This window comes from Colletotrichum phormii (assembly GCF_030913505.1).
Source record: "Colletotrichum phormii strain CBS 102054 chromosome Unknown BDP81scaffold_27, whole genome shotgun sequence".
In the NCBI taxonomy this organism is placed as follows: domain Eukaryota; kingdom Fungi; phylum Ascomycota; class Sordariomycetes; order Glomerellales; family Glomerellaceae; genus Colletotrichum; species Colletotrichum phormii.
Window position 1 is genome coordinate 296303 of NW_026851469.1, and position 12414 is coordinate 308716.

Genomic DNA, 12414 nt, shown 5'->3' on the forward strand with positions numbered 1-12414 from the left:
TGGGTTAGATGGAGCTCCCTTGGTGTAGATAGTTTTTATGAAACGATGAAACACGTGTAGTGCAAGACCGCCCGGTTGCATAATACTCTTAGTAGACAATCTTTTCAAGATCTAGCTGGCGTAATGATTTTTCCAAGTCCTTTAAAAGTCTGCAGAACACATGTAAATATGTAGGGTATTACATGCATGACAAGGCCATGTACTTACTTTATGACTATGCAAGGTTCCTCATTGACTCGGAAGCATGCTGGCATAATATGTATCCCAAGAAAACCAGTCAAACGTCGCATCAAATGGTCTTTTGCGACCTTGAAGGTCAGCTGTGAACAAACTCTCGGGAGTTTCGCTGGCAGATTCGGGATCTCGCCGCTCTTCAAGTCCCAAGGGTGGCCCAGATGCGAAAACGTCAGCAGGCAGCCAGTTGAGGAAGTTTTCAATATCCAGCCCATCGTCCAAAGTGATCTCATCGAGAGTGCCTTGAGAGAGGCCGAAGAAGCTTCCCTCTGTAGACTCTACTGCTTCAAGATTTTTGTCAGCGTGAGTACTCTTTGGGGGCCATGAGGTGTCTAGGGTGTTGTTGACTGTTGCATGGCGCTGTCGTATATGTCTCCGAGCTAGTTCCAGGAACAAAAACGCAACATTCTCCAGACGAGTGCACAGAACGGCTAGAAGCTGCATCTGTCCTCCCATGCTCGAAAAGTATGAAACAGTTGTGGCAAGGAGACCGATGTCTTGATCGATTGTCGCCGAGGTTTGGGACGTGGAGGTGTGGACTACATTCTCGAAGACGACAAAGAATGGGATGAAGGGATAGTACAATAAGTACCTGCGATGTTTGTCAGAAGAATCCATGAATGGGACTGGAGTTCGGGATCTGCTGAAACAACCGAGTTGCCTCAAACCGACAAGGCTTACCAGACAACCCCGTTGTAAACGGAAGACCAATTGGAGACAATGGACGGCAGTATGAATAGAGCCTCTCTTGCGCACTCTAGACGGTGATTGTTGGAAGATTTGTCCCCTTTGAGAAGGATAATCATGATGTGAAGGTACTGAAACCTTAAACTATTGAGGCCCAATGACATTTCCTTCAGCTGGGCCGGCTCAAGGAGGCGCCTTTCCGCCTCAATTGTTTCGTCCAGAATCTGCATTTTGAACGTTGTAAGCATAAGATACGTCATGATTTGAGACTAATGTAAGGTCTTCCTTCCTATTGACATACTTCTTTCGTCTGATGGGACCAGTTCTCGAGCTGCAGCCTGATAGTGTCTCGAGAGGTTGTTGATGAACCTGGGGCCAGCATATCGACGACTAAACCCATTGTCTTGGCTAGCTCGATACCCTTAATGAAGAAGTGTGCTCCAAACTTAGATGGACGTGCAGACGGTGGTACACTGCTGAACTCCGAATCGAGATGAGGTTGGAACTTGAGCAGATGGCTGAAGTCGGGCAGTGGAACATCTCGGTAGTGATTCATCGGAAGAAACGGGGATCGACCAAACGCGAGATCACAGGACTTGTCCAAGACAAAGAGGAGCCAGAACATCGAAAGACTCCGCTGATAGGACTCGAGATCGCTTTGCATTGGCACATGTAAGCCGAGAGCCTCCACTTGGCGACAAGCATGGCCGACTAGCATCCACGACAAATTCGGAGAGGCGTAATCTTCGCCATGAACAGCCAGCAAAGCTAGTACTTGGACATTGACCTGTCGTGGTTCCAAGAATATGCGGCTATCATTCAAGGCGATCCGCATGTTCTGTCGAAATCTCGCGGCCTCTAGCTTCCCATAGTCTTGCTGCTCTGTAGAGACTTGAGCTAACATGATGTAGTTGAAGTAGATCAGCCAAGCGTTGTGGGAGACTTTCTCTGGACTAAAGACTAACTGCTTCAGGAGCTCCTCTGAAGGTGTAATGAAGAATGGCTCGCCCTTTGGCGCGTGTTCCAGAAAGGCTAGAATTGCCGAAGTTCATCAGTATAGATTGCATTTGTGGAATCGAGCATTAACCAACTTACTTCCAATAAGCTTGTAGTCTGTTGCTCTGGAAGGTATATAGAATCCTGCCGCATGCGTGTTATGCACGGGCTCGACTGCTGCGGTAGTTAGGGACGTCGATAGAAACTGGAGCCCAGACTGAGCGTCCGTCTCTTGCTGAGACGAACGACTAGGATTTCCAGATGTCGTCCGAATTTTTCAGTAGCCTCTCTCACGAAAGAGAAAGAATGAGAGGCGCCAACAAATAACCTGGGGGCCCGATCATCGTTTTTACTGCCAGACTGATGCGCTCGAGAAGGAACCTGAGCATCGTTTCTCGGCTCCTTCTCGGATGAGCCCTGCACAACAGCATTTTCTACTAACGCGGTCAAGCGGTCAAGTGTGCGTTCTATGCTGCAAAGTCGAGATCCCACCGTGGAGTCCTCTCGTGTACTTGCGAGCTGTGGCGTCGATTCATGGCCCTGAGTTGGTGGCTGCCCTTGGACTGGCACTGAACTGGGCTGACTATGAGTCGGTACTGACTTTAGACGGTCGCGAGAATAATTGCAAGGTCCAGGCCATGGAACGCAGGCACTGCATTTTGGCAGCTCCCTAGAGCATCTTTAACACGTCAGTCCCCCGCCGGACTTTCCATTTCCTATGTGCAAAGATGCTTTCATTAACAGCATTGGTGCAGTGGTGATGAAATTACCTGAACTTCTTCTGTCGGCAATAATCGCACTGAAGTATATCCAGTATGTCAGTCAAGAATATTGAGGTAAGTGAGAACTGATCATCTTCCTGAAAGCTTACCGCGAAACGGGCCAGCGGGGTGCTTTGCACTGGATCGCTACCTGAGCTCATCGCAATCGGCCTTGATGATGAAGTATTACTTGTTGATATGCGATCCCCTGCAAATAGAAAGAATTCGACGGTATGTTGAAGTTACAGATGCACTCCGTTGCTCGATGACGGCAAGCTTCTGATCGAGCTTGGGTGTGTAGACAAAAGGTCCGACAGAAATGATGGGGACTAGATGAACGCCGAAGATGAGCGTTCCTCCGGAAAGGATGCTGACATTCCGAGAGAAGCCAATCAAACAACAGGATCTCGGACATTATTCTCCATGCTCAATATTGCACGGCAACAAACCTCCGGAAGACCTCCGAAACCATCCAATCACATCTGCAGTCCCAAGCACCGTCTACTTTTGTCGCATCTAAGCTGGAGAATTCACGATGTCCGTGAATACGTTGAAAATCCGACCAAGTAAACCGTGCAATAGCTCAATTCAGCCTGGAAAATGGATGGCAAAGATGTGGCATTTGACACGGCGGACAGATATAAAATGAAGAGAAAACGTCCGTTTGCCTCACAATATCCTCTCAACTCGTCTTCTATTACGTACAAAGCAGACAAGCTACTCGGTTACAACTCAGACTCTGATCCTGCACAATCAAATTCGACAATATCAATTACGCCATATCGATTTCATCCATCACTAACCTTCCGCTGCCAACACTATCGACCTCGACTTCAAAAATCAAAGCATCACACCACCGAACACAATTACGACGAAAAACAGGAAATATGGCCCGCAACGCAGCCTCCATCGCAATTATTGGCGCTGGGCCCTGCGGCTTGACCTTCGCACGCTTGCTGGAGACGAACAATGTCGACTACGTGGTGTTTGAGAAAGACATCGACTCAACTCCCACGCCGATGTACCAGGGCGGAACTCTCGACCTTCATGGCCCTTCCGGCCAGCAGGCTCTGAGAAGTGCAGGCCTCTTTGAGGAGTTCAGCAAGCTCGCGCGGTGGGATGCTACCAAATTCGTTGTCCAGAACCCCACGTGCACCTTGAAGGCAGAGTTCGGACAGGATCGCGACGCTCCGGAGATTGATCGTTGCCAGTTGCGCCAACTCCTCCTTGATTCAATTCCATCCCATAAGGTGCGATGGGGTCATGGTGTACAAGCAATTGACAGGGGTTCAGACTCGGGCTGGGTCGTCAAGTTCACGAATGGCGCTTCTGCATCTGGCTTCCAGCTCATTATCGGGGCTGACGGCGCGTGGAGCAAGGTTAGGCCATTGGTGAGTAATCCTTGGACATGCCACATCACTTTCATGATAACTCCCTAACACTTCTCAGCTTACTATGGCGAAACCTGAATATTCTGGAAAGATGTTCATCGAGGGTCGACTTTCACATGGCAACCCGAGTTACTCCGCCGCGCTAGAACTGTCGGGACCCGGCAATATGATGGCTTTGGGCCATGGACGAACGGTCTCAGTGCAACAGGTATCTGATCGGTCATATCGAGTCTATGTGGGCTTAGTGGCACCTGAGAACCTGACAAGAACAATCCTGGACATGGCTGATACCGAAGCTACACGACAAAAGCTTCTCTCCTCTCCACAGTTCTTCGCGGACTTTGCCCCTGAGTTACGGAGCTTTATTTCTGACGCTGAAGGTCCTTTCCGACGCTGGCCTCTTTACCGCATGCCCGTGTCCTCCGTTAAATGGGATCGTGTTCCAGGAGCCACCCTTCTTGGCGACGCCGCGCATGTATCGACGCCATTTGTGGGTGATGGAGTTAACATGGCCATGTACGACGCCCTCAAGCTGGCTGAGAGTATCATCAAACACCGGGATGCTGAGTCCAACGAGGAGGGAAAAGACGCTTCTGAGCTTGAGAAGGCCGTCAAAGAATACGAAGCGGAGATGTTTGGCCGCGCTCAAGACTTCACCAAGCGCTGCATTATGAGTGAGGAGATATTCTTTGCCGAGGACGGGGCTCGGCGATTCATCGACATCATTAGCCATGCTGTCGAGTTTCAGCAAGAACAACTTTTTATCGATGGGGAGTGAGCCTGACGGCTTTGTGCTAAGTGATGTGCTAGGCAAACGTTAGGCGCCTTTCTTGAAGTTGAGGGTTCGAGTCAACGCGTTGCCCTTTGGCTAGTGTTATATTAATACATACTTTCCGCTCTTGTTCTTACAACTGCCTAGCAACCCGAGTCTCGTTGAATCTCCTCCTCGCAGTAGACTGTAGCAAATGGTATGAAAAGGAAGTAGAGCACTGGCCCTTGCAAGACTTTCCCTATAACAATCTGTATTGATAATGCATGGTCCGAGATTGAATGAAGTAGAATTACTGATACAGACAACTTTCCGAGCTAAGAGAATAAGCGGGGTTACATAATCTGAAACCAGAGTGCTGGAAACAGATGTGGTGTTCTCAAAGGGACATGGAGCGTTCGGCCGAAATCTGTCCGGGGCTGGCCTCTTGGTAAGATCGAGCGCAGCACCCGCTACCTTTGGCAACGTCCCTCATGAATCAATAGAAGGATGAACATGGATTGCGGATTGATGGTCTGCCCGTCGGATGGATAGCCTCCCGATGCTTGCCTTGGAATGGTGTACAAATGTGCCGAGCAGCCACAGCTGGATTGATCCAACCCAAGATTTCACCTCTAAGCTTAAGGTAGTTGGCATTCCTCTTTCAACGTTCGTACACACTCTCGGGAGATCAAAATCAACATGATCACCATTACAGTCGCAGGAGGAACTCGTGGGATCGGCCGAGCTATTGCTGAGGCTATCAATCGCAAGGGCGGTTACCGCGTCAAGATACTCAGCAGATCTGTAAGCTTGTACCTGCGACTGATCGAGTTGTATATGGGAGATGCTGAACTTTGGTAGCCCAATCTGACCCTGCAAAATGAAATGGGAATCGAGATTATTTCAGTCGACTACAGCAGCATCCCGGCGTTGACGAAGGTCTTTGACGATAACGAGGTCGACGCAGTGATTTCGACCTTGTTCGTGACTTCAGATGGTTCTCCTCAGGTCAATATGATACGCGCTGCCGAAGCCTGCGTTCATACGAGGCGTTTCATCCCGAGCGTCTGGGGAATTCCCTACTCGAGAGAGTGAGTTGTAAAGCCTGGCATGCTCGTGAACATGAATCCAAGAGAAATCTTGGAACCGAGCGCAAAATATCTGACAAGAGTCGTCTTCTAGTCAAGTAACCGAGAGGCAGATGACGATCGGCCAGTCGAAGCTCGATGCAGTGGAAGCCCTAGAGAATTCGTCTCTGGAGTACACTCTGTATTATGTCGGCTACTTTCTAGACTTCTGGGGATACCCTCGTGTGAAAACATACCAGATCCAGAACATCATCGTGGTCGACATCGAGCACAATAGGGCCGCCATTCCTGGTCAAGGCAATACTCCTGTTACCTTCACACACACCTTGGATGTTGCAGAATTTGTGGTAGCAAGTTTGGAGCTCCCCAAATGGGAGAAAGAGAGTTATGTTATCGGCGAAAATGTGACGTGGAATGAGTTCCTCCGAATTGCCGAAGAAATCAAAGGTGAAAGATGCACAATGCTTCGACACGCCTGTCAGACATTTGCTCACACAACCGTATTTTTAGGCGTCAAGTTCGAGATCACCCATGACGAAATTGACTTCCTAAAGTCTGGCAAGATCACGGAGTTGCCTTCTCATTCGTCCCTGTACAGCGTGATGCCAAAAGATCAACTTCAGGCGCTGTTCGCCACTTTTGGTATTTGGTTTGAGGAAGGATTGTATCATCTCCAGCCTAAGACGACCCTCAATCAATTGTTCCCAGAGATCAAGGCGCGAACTGTCAAAGAAGTCATTCAGGCTGGGTGGAGTCAGAAGGATTGAGAACATCAGGGGCTAGACCAGGTTATCGCGTGCTGCCTTTTTGTGTACTGAGTACTAGTAGTCAAACACCTTCAAAATCTGCCAAGGGTCCCCCATGAACACTTACCATCGTATGAAACTAGAAACTACTCTATCAAGGTTCGAAGATCTTCTCGCCTAGATCCTTTCCCACGAGACCATGTGAAGTTTAATCGGACGTCAGTTAAGACTGAATCAAAAATTTTTCCCATGTTCTGTCTCCCAATCTCAATGCCGCACAAAAGCCAGTCTTAGCAACATAAAGATTAGTAATACAGCCGAGACGCGGAGGAATTTCCCGCCATTTATGGGATTAGTGATCATGACCTCAGATTCTGGCTGAGTGGGACTAATTCAATGAGATCTTCAGGGAGCATGGGTGCAGAAAAGCCTTGAGAATTCAGGATATTGTTGGTATCCCTATCACAGGGAAGTTGGTTCGAACCGTAGGGTCCTGGGGGTGACGAAGTATCAATATCTCTGTATTGATTGATTCTGCGTAAGGAGTAAAAGGAAGGTTCCAACCGGAGGTTGGGTGGGTAGTCGAGGTCTAATTGTACCACCTCGAGGTGGCCCATGCTCTTGCCCTTATCCGCGGTCGAATTGGACTTCCAATCCGACAGATATCTTCATCTTTGAATAAGTCTTCGTAGTTGTAGATTATCTGTGAAATTTTTAACCGGAGTGTTGGACTCTTAGTCAGGGAAATGATATTGGTTTTTTTGTCCCAAAATGTTTCTCTACCTACAAGATGCATAGGACCGAACCCCTGTATTTGCTTCCCATTTGATGATCACACAAACTACAAGACTCTGCGAACCGACCTAGTTCGGCGAGACCACTTAGACTTTCTCCATTCCATCCTCAAAGCCAATCTCGACATGTTTAACACCGTCCTTTCCAATGATAGTTGTTGCATCCTGTGGGACTGTGGATACCTGAGGCAGTGGCTGGTGCCCCAGGCACCAGCTGCCTGATCCACCTCCTGGTTGATCCAGCCCACCGCAGCCACCTTCACCACAACATCACCAACCAACCGTCAATACCAGTCGTATTGCCTCATTGCTTGCCTCGTTGGTCCAGATGTGCAGTGTGTACTGCCCACACATCCATAGCAGGCCCATCAAAGATGAGAGCAATTTCTTCCAAGAAAGGGCCTTTGGTCTCGAGGTAAACAAACCACAAGACAATAATCTCGACAAGAACCCAAGGAATGAAGATGGTATAAAGCTTCCATGCCATTCTGTCAAGACCAATGGGAACAACGTAGGTTGAAATAAGGGAGAAGCATGTGGAGAACAGCTGGAAACAGGCTGTACCACGCATGCGGAGGCTGTAAGGAAGAATCTCGGTGATGTACAACCCCAAGTTGCCGTTGAGAGCCAACGCGGACTCTCGGGAACAGAATATAGACCCAAGAGCTGGATGATGGATGGCAGCCCCTGGATTGCCGATGGGATACGCCACGACCATGTCGAGTCAATACGGAAGCTCGCAAAGGTTGTCCATGCCGCTACGATGGCACCAAGAGAATATGAGGTGTTGAACAAAGCGGTTGCGGTAGCTCTGTGGGCGGGGTGTGCAATCTCTGTGATCAATGGAGCTCCTGAAGCTCCAAGAAAAACGGTGCCACAACCGAGGATACCGCGAGCGATGACGAACATGACGAGGTTTTGGGCTGAGGCTTGGACCACAGAGCCAATGATGCAGAGCGTTGCGCCGCATGCCAGACTGTTGGAACAGCAAAGGCTGATAAGGAGTAATGGGAAGGTACCATGGGCTGGCTGGCACCTGCCCTGGGCGAAGTGGGACAACTGGCTTAGTCATCACGGCCGGATAAAGGTGGGGCAACCACCCAGGCCGTCACTACCTACTTCGACCGACTCCTGCCTACAGTGTAAGATAGAAGAACAACAAGAAGAACAAGCAATAGGATCACCAACAGACGAGTGATAATTGCTACCACTATTTGTCGTATACGACCCCGTGAACCAACACAGACCAATCTTACGACCAAAAGTATCGCTGACAATTTAGAGAAACGGGATGGCGCAGAGACCTCCGATAGGATAGGCAGCGTTGAAGAGACCCAGAGTCGATCCTTTGGGTTCTCCAAAGTAGTTCCGCCAGTTCTCGACTGACTGAAGGCCGTTCATCATGGAGCCGTCAAAACTAGGTATATTTTGTAAGTCTAGAGATCCATTGAGGGAGAGAGCTGTGCATTCTTACCCTTGAGTGAAAATGGACAGCATTGGAAATGCTAAAAGCAAATTCAGAGTGCGAAGATTTTTAGACCTCCACCATTTCCTCGGATCTACCGTGCCTTCTGGCATAGCGGTCACGAAAGGACCCTCAACATTGCTGCCAGGTCCCATGTTTGTTCTGATGGGTCATGGACGGGTGTGTGATAGATGTAGGCCGCCAGGTTTCTGTTCAAGTCGTCGATAGCTGCGAAAGCCCCCAGAGATGTGCTGAATAGAGGATAAGTCAAGGTCAGCGCTTGAACAGAGTTTTATGGACAAGTCGACCGGCAGTCATGGAAGCAAAATACGAATCGTCGCGTGATACTAAAGGACTCGTTGAACAACGATGAGGTGTTGCTTCCAGACACGCCTGATTTAGCGCCCCTGCATGTGTCTTTGGGATCCGGGGTATGGGGTGATTCGCGGGGGGGACTGGGGGCGTACGGGATCCAGGCCGTCGAAATATCGTGACCCGGTAGGTGACCCAGACCTTTGCTTAGTCTCGAAATCATTTTTCCTTCAGCTCAAAGCCAAATTCTTGGGCTGGAACCCAGTCGAACGGATAGACTCAGCCGCGGAAAGCCGGAGTTGAGGCTCTAAAGAATACGCGGATCATGGAACTGGCGGAGCTCTCGCGGAAAGCCGGGACAATGCATTCATCTCATTTTGTCCCACTAACTTGGTTCGACCCCACGCTAAGCTCCAACTCCCTCGATTCTGACTCTAGATCGGCGAGTTTCTGAATCATGTAAGGTCACTTCCCCCTTGAAATCAGTGAATATATACGCAGCGGGAAAGGTGCTCACGCCGTAGAGAAGCCGTGGTCACGATCTTATGAGCCGTCTCACAGCCAAGGGGTACTTGGTAAGATGCTTGTTTTCTTTAGTGTCATTGAGTGCGCTACTCTACTCTAGCTGAAAGTTGAAAGTAAGATCCCGGCCAAAATGCTCCTCAACACCGCTCGAAAGCTTCACGCTTACCCGGATCGGATCTTCGACTGGGATATCCTGTAGAACAATCGACAAGCTCAACTCATCAGTACCGCCCTCTCGGGACCATCTGATGCGAGCAATGCCAGGTGCTAGCTTTCCACCAAGCGCCACCTTGGCGTCAAATTCGCCGAAGAGATTGAACCGAGGAGCGCAAGAGATGGCTCCCCATCCGGGCTCGAGAGGTTTGATACCGGCAACCTCGGCCGTGAACTCGTAGAGAGGCACCGAGCTCCACGCATGGCAGTCTGATCTGAGCGTCACCTCATCCTCGCACCAAGTTGTCAGATTCTGGCCCAGCTGATGCCGCCAGGGATCCCAGAAGGAGTGGAAAGCTGTGTCGTAGAGGTCTCCGCCTACTTTGGACAAGGCCCGGAGAGCGTAAAATGACATTGCCGTAGAAGCCTTGGTGAACTTGACGAGATGACCCGGTGTGGTGGGGAGATTCGACGTGCTCGGGTCATCATCGAAGCATTGTGTGAGGAGTTGTCTCGCCTCCTCACCACTAGTCGCGCCACAGAGAACAGCCCAGATTTGATTGTGTTGACTGAAGTCCAAGGAGTGGTCGGCTTTGGCCGCCAATCCGTCTGTAAAGGCTGTCCCCACGCGGCAGTGCTTTTGGGTGGCCGAAACGATATCGTCTGCTCGTGACTCGTACTCCTGCGCTAGGGCCGGTCGACCGAGATTCTTCACAGTCTTGGCGATGGCCTTGAGCGTGTAAGCGTACAGAAAGTTGGTAAATGTCTGAGTACCCGTTCTCTGGGCTGCCGTCGGTATACCCATAGGTCTCCATTCAGTTGTCCAGTCGACAAAGTCCCAATGTGTCCTGATGAACCGAGAGTCACTGGATATGAGACCAGTCTCGTTATCCAAGCGATGTGCAAAGAAGGCAAGGATACCATCACACACTGCGAGGAATTTGCGCGTGAATTTCCCGTCGCCGTAATGGGTGAAGTGATCAGCTACCGTGCAGATCCAGAATAGCGAGAAGTGAGGAATCACTTGAAAGACATGGGCAGGGCTGCGACTAGCGATGAGCCCAACACTTGGACGATACGAGTTGTAAAGCTGAACAATTGCCTGCCGAGCCATTCGATCGTCGCCTGACACGGCGTACGTGAAAAGACAGGAACTGCGAACTTCCATAGCATATTGAAGCTGTTCGTAGAAGGGACAGTCATTGCAGCAGTCGTGCATGCAATTGGTAAGCGTGCGTACGCTATTGTCCCAGAGACATTGGTACGTTGACTGGTGCTCGTCGGCCGAGGAGAGGGTGAACTCGCTTTTGATGTCTAGAGGATAATGAATCTGATCGATGGTAATCCCAACGAACTCCAGATCGCTTTCCGAATCTACCTGGATGTCGATAGACGTAAAGCGTAAAGTTCGGAAATGAAAAGGCGAAAAGGTCTCAAACTCCGCTGCATCCAGACTGTAGGCGATTTCGGTGCTGGCTTGAGCTCCTGAGGAGCCGGCAAAGATGTACTTGTCTTCAGGCCCAAACAAAGCTTTGGTCGTGTCTCTCCTGTCGCCTTTGCGGCGAATGTAAGGCACAAACTCTCGTTCGTCTTCATACGCCTCAGAGTACCGGATTCGTAAGGTTGAACCCGAAGTTTCGGGTCGTCTAAAGCGGAGTGCGAGCATCGCCGTCAAGTGGTTGTCTGCCTCAAGTTCGATGTGGTGATGTGTGCCCGCAGGCAGTCGGAGCATACTCGGACCGTCCTTCAAGAAGCTCTCCCACGAAGCCTGTTCTATGCCACTTTTGACGTTATGGACAGCTGCAAGTGAACGAGAGGTGGTCGTCGGCTTTGGTATCATTCGCAGCGCTAATACCCACGGCGGAGTGATGCCATGCGATGCCGGTAGTTCCAGTTGTTTTGCTGCGACCCAATCGAGCTCCAACGCTTTCACTGCGTCCACGTCTTCGTAAATGTGGAGGAAGTCGTCTTCTTTCTGGTCAATGCGAAGCACCGTGGCACTGTCTATGGCGGCTTCCCACGAACTGTCACTGCGGACAGGCAAAGAAACCCCATCATTTGCCACCAGGGGTCGGATGAAAAGTCCAGGAATGGGTAGTCGTGGGAAACTCGTGGCGTACTGCGTGGCATGAAAGAAGCGCAGGACCCTGACCGAGATGTGATTCACCCCGGTCTTCAAACATGGTTGTATGTCGATCTCGTCATAGAACCAGAGATGTTCGTCCCCTTTGACGGGGCCTGAAAAGACATTGTGACCGTTGATGAAAAGCTTGTATCTCGTGTCCGCCGTAATCTGGATTCTCGACGGCCCCTGTGGAACTTCTTCAAGGTTCAGACTCTTGCGGAAGTGGACGATGCCACCAGCAGTGTTTGCGCCATGGTCTTGCCACTCCGAATGCCAAATCCAGGGTGTGTCTACCAGTTCGGGATCCATGTTATTGAACTTGTGTACAGTGACTCTTGTCGTTGATATGCTTGAGGGTAGTAGAAGATAGATGTGCTCATCTGTCG

At 50.1% G+C, this 12414-nt stretch overlaps 6 protein-coding genes across 6 annotated transcripts; 2 read left to right on the forward strand and 4 right to left on the reverse strand.

The window, feature by feature from the left end:
* Positions 1 to 228: 228 nt before the first annotated feature.
* BDP81DRAFT_331258 (uncharacterized protein) lies at positions 229 to 2062 on the reverse strand (the record flags this gene model as incomplete). Its single annotated transcript, XM_060585489.1, has 4 exons — positions 229 to 826; positions 916 to 1145; positions 1223 to 1953; positions 2017 to 2062. Coding segments are annotated over 4 exons (1605 nt in total), but the record flags the coding sequence as incomplete, so codon positions are not given.
* On the reverse strand, positions 1933 to 2946 carry BDP81DRAFT_117426 (uncharacterized protein). Its single transcript, XM_060581557.1, has 4 exons — positions 2789 to 2946; positions 2688 to 2716; positions 2017 to 2596; positions 1933 to 1953 (listed from the first exon to the last, which is right to left on the reverse strand). The coding sequence occupies exons 1-3, from the start codon at positions 2837 to 2839 to the stop codon at positions 2104 to 2106; spliced, it is 573 nt and encodes a 190-aa protein (XP_060439780.1). The 5' UTR covers positions 2840 to 2946; the 3' UTR covers positions 1933 to 1953; positions 2017 to 2103.
* A 313-nt stretch (positions 2947 to 3259) lies between these two features.
* On the forward strand, positions 3260 to 5036 carry BDP81DRAFT_475461 (uncharacterized protein). Its single transcript, XM_060594736.1, has 2 exons — positions 3260 to 4069; positions 4128 to 5036. The coding sequence occupies exons 1-2, from the start codon at positions 3566 to 3568 to the stop codon at positions 4845 to 4847; spliced, it is 1224 nt and encodes a 407-aa protein (XP_060439781.1). The 5' UTR covers positions 3260 to 3565; the 3' UTR covers positions 4848 to 5036.
* Positions 5037 to 5448: 412 nt separating this feature from the next.
* Positions 5449 to 6708, forward strand: BDP81DRAFT_502811 (uncharacterized protein). Its single transcript, XM_060595576.1, has 4 exons — positions 5449 to 5624; positions 5682 to 5911; positions 6018 to 6355; positions 6419 to 6708. Exons 1-4 carry the CDS (start codon positions 5520 to 5522, stop codon positions 6673 to 6675), a joined length of 930 nt encoding a protein of 309 aa, XP_060439782.1. The 5' UTR covers positions 5449 to 5519; the 3' UTR covers positions 6676 to 6708.
* Positions 6709 to 7718: 1010 nt separating this feature from the next.
* On the reverse strand, positions 7719 to 9352 carry BDP81DRAFT_384039 (uncharacterized protein; the record flags this gene model as incomplete). The annotated part of the gene is made up of 3 exons (XM_060586945.1): positions 8923 to 9352; positions 8753 to 8865; positions 7719 to 8473 (listed from the first exon to the last, which is right to left on the reverse strand). Exons 1-3 carry the CDS (start codon positions 9066 to 9068, stop codon positions 7719 to 7721), a joined length of 1014 nt encoding a protein of 337 aa, XP_060439783.1. The 5' UTR covers positions 9069 to 9352.
* Positions 9353 to 9841: 489 nt separating this feature from the next.
* BDP81DRAFT_331221 (Six-hairpin glycosidase-like protein) lies at positions 9842 to 12337 on the reverse strand (the record flags this gene model as incomplete). Its single annotated transcript, XM_060585486.1, has 1 exon — positions 9842 to 12337. The coding sequence occupies one exon, from the start codon at positions 12335 to 12337 to the stop codon at positions 9842 to 9844; it is 2496 nt and encodes an 831-aa protein (XP_060439784.1).
* Between the last annotated feature and the right edge of the window lie 77 nt (positions 12338 to 12414).

Excerpts from the sequence above, each read along its gene's own strand:
- BDP81DRAFT_117426 (XM_060581557.1), bottom strand. The coding sequence starts at position 2,839 with ATGAGCTCAGGTAGCGATCCAGTGCAAAGCACCCCGCTGGCCCGTTTC. Across the intron at positions 2,717-2,788 it reads CCCCGCTGGCCCGTTTCGCG|TGCGATTATTGCCGACAGAA; the intron begins GTAAGCTTTCAG and ends GATATACTTCAG. Across the intron at positions 2,597-2,687 it reads TGCCGACAGAAGAAGTTCAG|ATGCTCTAGGGAGCTGCCAA; the intron begins GTAATTTCATCA and ends GACGTGTTAAAG.
- BDP81DRAFT_475461 (XM_060594736.1), top strand. The coding sequence starts at position 3,566 with ATGGCCCGCAACGCAGCCTCCATCGCAATTATTGGCGCTGGGCCCTGC. Across the intron at positions 4,070-4,127 it reads GGAGCAAGGTTAGGCCATTG|CTTACTATGGCGAAACCTGA; the intron begins GTGAGTAATCCT and ends AACACTTCTCAG.
- BDP81DRAFT_502811 (XM_060595576.1), top strand. The coding sequence starts at position 5,520 with ATGATCACCATTACAGTCGCAGGAGGAACTCGTGGGATCGGCCGAGCT. Across the intron at positions 5,912-6,017 it reads GGAATTCCCTACTCGAGAGA|GCAGATGACGATCGGCCAGT; the intron begins GTGAGTTGTAAA and ends AGTAACCGAGAG. Across the intron at positions 6,356-6,418 it reads AATTGCCGAAGAAATCAAAG|GCGTCAAGTTCGAGATCACC; the intron begins GTGAAAGATGCA and ends CCGTATTTTTAG.